At 45.2% G+C, this 10,862-nt stretch overlaps 1 protein-coding gene across 3 annotated transcripts in view; it reads right to left on the reverse strand.

Annotated features, from left to right (window-relative positions):
* kirrel3b (kirre like nephrin family adhesion molecule 3b) overlaps window positions 1-10,632 on the reverse strand; it is a 144,173-nt gene extending 133,541 nt beyond the window's left edge. For 2 of the 3 annotated variants that reach the window (XM_084020211.1, XM_084020210.1), the window contains exon 1: window positions 10,469-10,629. In XM_084020211.1, the coding sequence (XP_083876337.1) occupies window positions 10,469-10,511 (43 nt within the window). In that variant the 5' untranslated portion in view covers window positions 10,512-10,629. Of the gene's footprint in view, window positions 1-10,468 lie in introns of all 3 variants that reach the window. The other variant, XM_084020209.1, reaches the window with a different exon arrangement.
* Window positions 10,633-10,862: the final 230 nt, after the last annotated feature.

Raw genomic sequence — 10,862 nt, forward strand, 5'->3', positions numbered from 1 at the left:
AAAAAGATGTCTGCTTTGGAGTAAACAACAACAATACCAATCCCCAGACCCACACAAGGCTGTCTTCTAAGGATTGTCCTTCAGCTAATGCCAGAGAGCAGAAATATCACTATTGCATTTGGAGAGAGAAAATGTCTTCCATACAGATGAATCTAAAGGTGTTATTTATCTCTCTATTTTTCTATCTAAGTTATTTTTCATGGGCAGTTTTAGGAGTTTTTTTCCCAAGCCAAATCAGGTCCAATTTATCACATACTGCTTGTAATGAATCTTTGTTCTGCAAATGTCAAGGCAGCCCACAAACAAAGAAGGAGAACTGTCAAAGCATTGAGCAGATACAGAGATCCTGCAGATGAGGCCTGACAGTACAGACTACAAGCCATAAACTCTCCACTCACTGTGGCACGTACCCATCTGGAGGAGACTCTTTGGGCTGCAGGAGATTCCAACATGAATTTATGAGATAGTTTCGCCGCGTTTCTAATAAGGCCGTGTCTTTTTAGTGAAAGTCTTGTTAATAATTCACGCTCATAACCCGGGGAAAGTTTAGGGGCCTTGCGTTGGAGGTGGGGGGAGCAATGTCTTGCTGAGCCTGTGTCACAGCAATGGGACAGTCGCGTTTTCTCAATCCAATCACAGAAGAAACACAAGCTAACAGTCACACAAGTACGTTTTTTAAATAAAGTCAAGTAAAACGATAAATAGTAAGAACTTGTTTAGTCTAATACTCTGCAAGGAAACCCGACAGCCCAATGTGTTCTTTAGAGAAATCATTAAGAATTTGAACCAAATCTGTTTAGAGTAAGATAGGCAAACAATGTGGAGTAATAAAATTACCATACAACGAAAGTGAGGAATAATCACATTTGTGCATGCGAACAAATATTCTAGTCTGACAACAAATACACTGGCATTAAGGATTAGGGCTGCAAGGCACAGATATGTTTTAATTTGTGACAAGAATGTTCTTCCTTTAGAGATTTCTTTTTTCCCTTTCTTTGTAGTTTTTTTTTTCCTTTCCTTTTCCAAGCGCTAGATCTATTTGTTTACCTTGGAAGGCATTGTGTTGTCATTACCATCATCCGTCTACTATAAGATAACACTGCCTTTCAGCGGGGAGGAAATCCTCTAGTCATCCTGAATAAAAATGAGAACAGGACTCTTCCCTAAATGCTTTGCTTCCCAACCAAACAACTCTGTGAAATCCTTCAGATGTACTTTCTATTTCCATCCCACTTCTCACTCCATTTCCTGTGCATTGGTAGCGACCATCGCGCTCCACGTCCCCCTTAGAACAACAATGCTATAAAGACAGTGCATGGTCAGACATAGATACCATATATCACAAAACCAACCACTGCACTGAGATCAGTGCTTTCAGGGGGAACTACAAATCTCGGCAATAACACTACAACCATTTCCCCCAAAATGCCTCATGGGTATCAGTGATGAAATGGGACCTAAATTGCAGTGAACCTGAGCACTGAGCCTCTCTAAACTAAATACACCTGTGATGATGACACTGCAGGGGAACCAGTGCGCCGGCAATTGACAGTCCATTTTATCGTAACCGTTGCTCCTACTTCCTGCTCTTAAAAAGGAGATGAGTTGACCACGGCAGACCTGCCTATGGACCATACCATGTCGCCTGATGGTAGTTCTTTACAGGGCGCTGTTCACTCATTTGTCATTACACAGGCCTTTCTCTAGTAACATTATCGCTTTAGATAAGGCTTCAATAAACTGCGCATGGCTTTTAGGGCTCTCTCTCTTGCCACTCTAATCCAATATCTGATGTGGAGTCTGTTCATCATCTTGCACCGCAGGCTTTTTCTCCCCCCTCATGTCCCGGTGCTCCAGCTTGCACAGAAAGTAATGGATGGCCTTGCCCTTGGTTCACCCCAAGGCCTTCTGGTTCCTCAACTGTTCCTCGTCTTAAATGGGTCTGCACCTTGGTATTTTGATTTTATTAAACCAGGTTTCAAAAGGTCAGATACGGAAAGGAGGCGAGAGGGTCGTCCTGCCCAGTATCGAGAGCGAGTTCTGTGCCATTTAGCATTGGGCAGTGGCCAAAGAAAAAAGGAGTGGAAAACTGAAATGACTCCTGTGCTCCTTTGTGATTTGCACTAATGTCCCCCAGGGATTGAGCAATGACCACTGTGAATTCCCCCAGGACGCCAGCCAGATTGAAACCCCTGCCAACAGATTTGAAAGGATAGCAAATCATTTAAACTCCCCAATGTGCATTAGCATTTTTTCCAGTGTCTGGGCCAGCCTCCACAATATTAAATTGCACTTGATAAAATAAAATAAAAATCAGAGTGCGACAAGAGCTCTTCAACCTCCAAATCAGCAAAGTGAATATTGGAGTGTCCCCCCTAACAAATAATTACAGGTTACTTTAATTGATTTTTGTTTACTCCATCTTGTTTTCTGACATCCGTCTGCAGTGTCTGATGGAGAAAGGAATATAAGCTAGAAGACACTGAAAGGTGCAGTGTGGCAGAGGCCCAGGTCAGTGTAATATATCTTGGGATTGCCTTTAGCTGATCGTGCCTGTGACACTGCATTATTACCGCGCATACAAATAGGCTGCATATTAAAAGTGGGCCGAGTGACTCCAAGCAGCGCCATATTAAAGAAACATCAGATCACCAGCCTACAATCAATACGACTATTTTCTTATATAAGGATATATTAACGTTTGAGGATCAATACAAACCTAAATGTGATCAGTGTAGGGTTTCTCATCCATTATTGTGCTCTGGGAGATTTCTCTTTGGCAATGCAAGGGATGGTATGGAATGTATGTGTGCGCCTTTCAGTGCATATCTTCCCATGTGACAACCGTGCCAGATGAAGCTTCGCCTCGTAAACAACCGTAATGACAAAGAGCCATAGGCTTCATGCTGAGGTCGCCTGGAGACCAATAGAGGGATTCGCCATCAACATGCACACCGAGCAACCCTCGTCACAGATTTCCTAAGACTGGTGTCAAACGCTTCTGCAATCCCTCAATAAATACACAAAAAGGAACGGAGCTGGCACTGTGTCAACATTGGTGGTGCTGAAAGAGTGTTTTGTGGGGGAAGGGATGGTATGGGGGGCATTTTCTGGCTCCTGTGCTAAGGTTGCGATCCCCACTAGTGAATGGCTCTTTCTTCCCAATTGCTTAATTGTCTTAGTAGGACAGGCAGGTGGCTGAAAGCCTCATTTGGCATCTTGTGGGAAAAAAAACAAACATGCACTACATCTACATAATGTATAGGAGTGGGAGAGGGGTTTTCATTCTCAAAAGCTACACCCAACCTCCTCCCCCCCTTGGTAAATTTCAAAAAGTTTTGGATTCGATGAAGAGCAAGTTTGTGCTTCTATGTGTCTTATGTGCTTTCCTGAATAAAACATTGTTTGGTGTCAGCGCCAGATCAAATAGCCTTTCAAAAAGCCATGCCTCTCACTATTGGTGTCTGGTACCACAGAGAGAAATGTTTTCCTACCCGTTTATGGAATGGAAGCCATCCATTAAGCGCTAGCGAGCACAATTTAGATGCACAAGTAGGGAGGTAACGCCAGAGGCACCCCAATCACTGTTCCCGGGGTGGACTGTATCATGTTGGAGTCCGGACACACGATAACACCCTGGAGGTGTGCTAACAAATGGAGGTACTGTACATGATAGTCAGACACACATCCACGTTCATCCACAGGTGAGGAGCTTCCCCCTCCCTAGATTCTGCCCGCGCAAGTTAAAAGGCTGATTTGCATTTATATTGCCATTCAAGCTGTAATTGTCGAGGCACAGTGGCAAATGCACGGGCACCACGCGCACACCCGCATGCATACGCACAGCGAAGGCATGTGAAGTGGGCGGTGTGAGCCATTGTTATGAATCTTGAGCATGAGAAGATCGGGACAGACCGAGAGTTTACCTCGGTGTAATATTGCGCTGTCCCAGAAACTCGTAGCCAAACACAAGGAAGTAGTTATCAAATCAGCAACCCTGAAGCACCGCATGCATCTTCTGCACTCTTTTTCCTAACTGGCTTTCGCCCCCACCACATCGATGCGTTGGCTGGCAGGGTTACTCGCAACATGTTTGGAGCAATAGTGGGTTAACGGGACAAGTTGTATACGTGAGCGTATTAATGAGAAAACGCAAGTTTCTGTAGGTCACAAAAGCTCTCTGCATAGGTTACGTGTACATTACAGAACATGCGTCAGCCTCTCAGGAGACCGAACAACACACATAAGTGGCTGTATTTCAAAATGAGGTAGGGTGCACATGCACTCAGCACACTACTCAGCCAGAGCGACAACACTAATCATGCAATAAACCCTAACCTTCAGACTCAAAGCTGCACTGACCCAGGTGTCAAGTTTAAATTGAGGCATATTTTCAGTAAATTCATTGTGACTAACACACTGAATTAAATTAAATTTAAGTTATTAGTGAAACCACGTTTCACAGCCACTTAATCTTTATTTAAGCTGCAACCCAAAACCTTGTGAATGCACAAAACACAACAGAGATGACGGCGCATGTAATTGCACTTTGTTGTTGCTGTGCAGTAACGATGCCATTGACTACTTTTTGTGAATAGCAGTGTTACCTCTAACTGTCCAGTTGGCATCGATAAGCTAATGGATACCAAACATTATCACATTTATAATTTAGTCCAGGCTAAATATAGTTTTAATTTGAGATGATTAGAAGACAATAAAAGGATAACATGGCAAACGGGCAACAGATATTTGTTCACTATTTTGTTTGTAAAATGTGTGCAGAAAATGTGAAGAAAAAAATACAACAATTTCACCCGCATAACAATGTGTTCCTTTTTGTCTCCATGATGAATGTTGTTGTTGTCACCCGCACATGGTTACCAAGGTGCACTTTATTTCTAAAGCACATCTAACAATAGCAGAACTCTGCGTTTATGGATATTTAGTCGTGTTTTGTATGACATACAAGTGCCTTTTTCTCAATGCAGTACCTCTATGTAGTAAAACAGGTGAAATAAAAAAAATAAAAAAAACCTGAACACGCTCATTCCCTGTGTCGAGAAATTTCATTGTTTCAGAAAAAAAGGTGGGAAATGACATGTGAAAGCGGAATGTGGGACAAAATGAACATTTAAGTTGAACATTTTCTCAGCGTTAAAGTCTTGAACAAAAGTCTTATTAATGCCTGAGGTTTGCGAAGCGGGGTTTTGACGAGAACCTTGTATTGTTACACTGATTGAACCCACCTTTTAGAGTACCTGTGTTCTACAGATCCCAGTAGCGAGGTAAAAAATTCTATCCGTCAAAGCCTCAGCTAGGTAGGAGACAGGATTAACAAGGAAAAAGACACAGTCAAGCTGAAAACACCAACTATCTCCTTTTAGTTGTGCCGCGCCGATGCTTTGTCCTCTCCAAGGAAAAATAACACCGTATGATCCACCACTACTCTACTCCCCCCCCCCATTGAACACACACAGCCCTGCGGAGCCGACTTTACTCCCTTTTCTTGTTGTTTCATGTGCATTAAACTGCAATTTAGAAGCCATTAATCCATCCCATAATCCGTCACCAAATAAAATCCTGACTAGGTTTAGAAAAGGCTTCCGCCCAATTCCCCACATTTAACGGCACCGTGTACTTCTTAAAAAAAATCGCCGAGGTCTGACATCTTTCCACCTATCGTCCGGGGAAGAAGTCGCACATGGATGGAGATGCCACAATTAAGAAAGGAGACGTGCAGCTGCTAACCCTGCATTCGCAGGTGACCCAGTGATCACAACAGCATCTGGTTGAATTACTTAACACTGCCGTCCAACAGACATGTAATCCGGGATAATGCCCTTTTGCTGAGTGCTCCAATCTGGATAAATTCATCCCCGAGGAATGAGATCCAGCGGCAGAGTCTCAGGGAGAGAGGAGATGAGGGGCTTGGGGGTTGATTGGTTGGTACTAAAGAAAACTGTTGGGGCTGGGAATAGAGTCTTCTAGATGGATAATGAAGCCCAACAGTAAACAGCTTGATTTTGTTGACTGGCTCCACGAGAGGAAGCAGATCATTGCCTGGTTTTCCAAGAATGCTCCAAACTAATCATGTTCCCTTCCCTGGCTGACCTGAATCCTGACAGACACGAAATGAGGCTTTCATCTAAACTATAGTCACCAGATATTTTATACTTACTTACATTCTGCATTTTTTTTTTTTTTTTTTTTTTAATCTCGGCACTGCCTGCAACGGAAACATTTGGAAGGTTGTGTTCTTACATGAGCGCGCCCATCCCTGTGTTTATTGATTTATGGATATATTTATTTATCTAGTATTTTATCAACCAAACCCGTTTTAGCCAAAAACTGATTTTTTTTTCTTTCTTGGAAATGGCATCTCTCGTTAATGCCACAACCACTGCCAAACATTGGGACTTACAAGTTCCAGCAGCAGCCTCTTGGATTATTTATTCATATGTTTACTTATTACCATAAATATCCAACAGGGCACTTGGCTCAGGGGGATTACAGGGGGGTTAATCCATCATGGCACAGAAATGAGCAGGGGTCACAGCGGCTGAGGTGATTTAAGCTGGCTAGCCTTGATGGGACATGTAGCACAAACAAGAAAACAAACTGCACGCCACCGGGCACCTTCATGAACCGACGGCGTCATCTGTCACTCACTGCGTTTGCATGGCATAATCCAGGCCGGATTAACATTACTCGAGCCAACTGTCATGTATTTTGAGGGTAACACGTACAAACGTGACACTTTTGCATTTCTTACCAGGCAAATTCACTTTAGGGTACCGTACTCCCATCAGATACAGTCAAATCAAGTCTGCACTCTGTGGTTATTAGTCATGTTCCTCACATTGAAAATATGACTACCGGAATGGCGAGGCTTATGTCAACACACAAAAAATGTATATTGGTTTCAGCATTCTGATGAGAATGGGATAAATCAATTAATTACCTCTGAGTCATTACGGTCGTAATCCACGCATACGGCAGCAGTGTGCCCTGCTTACAAATAACGATTCACAATAATGAGTCTGAAAATTGGTATTTATGTTGGAGTAGTGTTGTGCAATGTAATGGGCTGTATTTCTCTCGTTTTCCCCCTCTCCCTTTGGAGAAGTGAGAATAATTTCTCCCTCTATAAAACATCCACATATCCAGACATGACATTGGAAAGACATTTAATTATACTTTGGTTGAGAAATATGTATCAAAGCCCGCCGCCCATGAAAAGCGGATTTAGAGTCGTCAGTCAGCAGTTAATAGACAGCAATAAATGAAATAGGGGCTGTTGAGGGTGCGAAGACATGCTTTCCAGGACGGAGAAACAGCTTAGTCTGGCTGGGTGGTGAAGTGTGTGTGTGTGTGTGTGTGTGTGTACGTGGGGGGGGGGGGGGGGGGTTCTGACACGATATACGAGCGGCTGTGGGAGATAATGAAGATGATTGGGGAGGGGGGGCGGCAGGAGATTTTTAAGAAGATTGGAATTGCATTCCTGTGCAGCGCTGCCCCTAGTGGGCAACCCTCAAGATTTGATTTCCCTGAGAATGTGGACCAAAGCTCCAGTGGCCCAGACAGTTTGGATAAAAATTTCACAAGGTGTCATTCAGAGAAAAAGAAGAGAAAAAAAAACAGAGAGTGAGACAAGGAGACGGACTGAGCCCAAACGCCTAACAACGACAGCGTGCAATTTCTCTCGAGCACGTCTCCCCCAAAGCCTGGCACATCCAGTACAAGAGCATTCCTAAATGCCCCTCCTCCACCGGCACATCAATCTCTCACATAAATTAGCCTTTCCCCGTTCTCAGTCACACTGCACCTCAGAGCAAAATAATTACAATTTCAAAAGAATGAAAAAAGTTGAAATCGCAGAAGGAGAGAGGGGCGGTTCGTCAGAGAGCGAGATAGAAAGATGGGGAGAAATGTGCCGCTGCGATATGAGGAGTGAAATCAAGTGACCAGTAAAGACTGCGAGAGACGATCGGAGGCGTTGAGATTGGAGAAGAGGAGGAATGGCGGTATAGTGGGACGGACTCGGGCCTGGACAAGTATGGCCCGAGGTGACTGCGTTTCCTGGAGACTGTCTCCCACATCCCCCTGACTGCTGCTGTGTCATCTGTCACTGGCGGGAGAGGTGACAGCCAAAGAAAAAGGTGCATGCGGTAACAGCACAGTCAGGATCCTCTCGCAGCAGTATCCCCCTCTCCTCACTCTCCCTCTGTGTTTCACTCCATATAATTTATTTCTCAAAGTTGGAAGGGGGGGGGGTGTCTGTGCATATGGGTCGACTCTTCTATGATACTCATTCTCTCATTTGCACGCCATTTCTCGCTCTCTCTCGCAGGATTGCTGCGTCTAACTATATGACTGCTCTGGCCGCAACTCCCCACTGTCCCCTTGTTCATAAAAACAAGATTGTTTTCGGCAGCTTTTTGCTGACACCGGCTCGGCACATAAACAGAGCCATAATTTGTACAACAACAGTATGCTACGGGAAGCACTTCTTTTTCTTCTTCTTTTTTTTTTTTGAACTCCCCAGAGGCAACCATACAGGAGGCAGGTTGTTATCCCCTGTTTACCTGGCAGAAAAAGAAGTGTTTTATATTATGGTAATATCCAACAGCAATCCCATCTCACTCCAGTTGCAGCAATCGCCTCATTCCAGCTGCTGCTATCTCAGATGTGGTGTTAGTCGTTCCTGGAACCAGGGGGCTAAGCGAATGAAGATGGGATGGCCCCAGAATAAAAGTCAAAATACAATGTGCGCTTGCCAGTAAATCAACCCCCCCTTTGCCATTCCAATGCACGATAAAAACTTGGATGCTGTTCGTACTGTAAACTTGCAAGAATTGGAAAAAACTGTGGAGCCAATAATGGATGCAAAAACTCCAGCAGATGCTTAACAGAGTGGAGCAGAAGAGACTAATGACTGATCATGCATTCCTGCGTCACAGTAAGCACAGATGGCACAGAAAGTCTCAACAGTGAAATCGGAGGGGAGACGATACAGCGAGGCAGCGGCATCGGTAACGGCTGCAGCATCTACAGTATCCCGTCTGATGTACTCTAACTGCCCCGGTAACGAAGGCCACGACCTAGAGAGAAAGCCTCCACGGCCTTGACTCTGTCCAATCCCCGGGTCGACAGCTTGTGTAACTGTCCCAGGTCACACACAGTCATAAAGAAAAGCAGACAGTACAGCTGACACCCTCTCTGGTATGGAATCTACACCCGTTAAATCGCAGGAGGCTGCAGAGAGGGAATTAAAAGCTCCATCACTCCGGTCAGTTTCAAACGTGTCCGTCCTGATATTATTATTCTCTCCCTGTTTCTACATGGAAAAAAAGGGAGAACGCAGAAAAGCACTCTCACAGTTAATTGTTGTATTCTACGAGTGGTGTTTGTGTTTTCTTATCTATGTGCTGTGAATCCGGACACGGAACAGCCGAATTCAGTGCCGGAGAACACAAGCTCCGAGCTGTCAATTTCAACAGAGAGATCGGCAGAGTGGAGATTTAGCCTCTTTTTTTTTTTTTTTTTTCTTCCTGTGAAAAAGGTTTCAACTCCCTCAGGGAGACAACTAAACACGCACGCATACAAACACAGGCGCACATTCATTTCACACAGTGCCCTCCTTAGAACGTAGCCTGACGCGATGGGGGGGTCACGCTTTGAAAAGAGGTGGCGGCTGTGTCGTTGACCCCCCCAACCCCGTGTAAACCACAAGCGCTTGTTGTGGCGCTCTGAGATGACAAACATCCACTGTTTGATCCAGCTCATTGTGTGTGTGTGTGTGTGTGTGTGTGTGTGTGTGTGTGTGTGTGTGCGTCTGTGTTTGTGTGTCACCGTCATCCATATCGCACAGGCACCAACAGAGGTAGAGTTCTGCTGTACTTTACTCAACCCTCTATTGTTTTCCAAAGACAACCACCTGGTGGCAAGCTGGGGGAAATAACCAATCCATCCTACATTCTGTCCACAAACAGGCTGTCTAGAAATAACAAAACAACAACACTGTCCAAAGGGCTGGAGTAGCCTTCCAAAGCACTTCACCATCAACCTTGACTTTTCTTGTGCCCGGACCCCCGTGGTTGGACTCAACAAGGGGAGGGCTGTCGGTTCAAAAACAATGTGAGACTCCGGAGTGAATGCTTGACTGAACCGGACTGGGGTTAAAAAGGGCTTTGTTTGTCAATGTGTGAGAGGGGAATATAAAGCCTGCATTGGAAGTATTTCACTTGTCTAGTCTGAAGGCTTCCTCCTGATGGGGGGGGGGGTACAACTACCAGCAGCTCCTAAAGCCCAGGACAGCCAAAGACTTCCCTCTGTATCACAAGCAGGTAAACACAGCGATGGCAGGGGCAAAGCTCAGACGTCACAGCGAGATGGCGTTCAGAAGATAACGTTCTCCGGCCAGCGAAGAAGAATACGCAACTTAAAAAAAGGTAGAAAAACTTACCATGTCCGGAGAGCCACAGGAGCAGAAGGACCCGAGGGAGCATGGCTGTGGAGTGGAGTGGAGTGCAGAGGTGCAAAACCTACGGGGAACAGTGGGGCGAGTGTGAAATTGAAGTTGGCAGGCACTAAAACACATGCACGAGATGAGACAGTGCTGCTCTGTCGACGGGGTTAGGGGGGAGACGGGGGACGGGGGGGGACGGATGCTACAGTCCCTCAGCGCTGGGAGCCTGGTTAGTCTTTCTTCCGTCCTTTCTCTTCTTCCTCTTCTGCGTCTCTTTCCCGTCTGTGCCACTCTTCGGAGTTGTCGGCGGTCAGCTCTGCCTATCGCGCGCGCTCTCCCTTGTTGACGCGAGCTCGCACACTTTCTGTGTCTCCGTTCTGCCGACTCCGAG

This window comes from Eutrigla gurnardus (genome assembly GCF_963514095.1).
Source record: "Eutrigla gurnardus genome assembly, chromosome: 10".
NCBI lineage: Eukaryota > Metazoa > Chordata > Actinopteri > Perciformes > Triglidae > Eutrigla > Eutrigla gurnardus.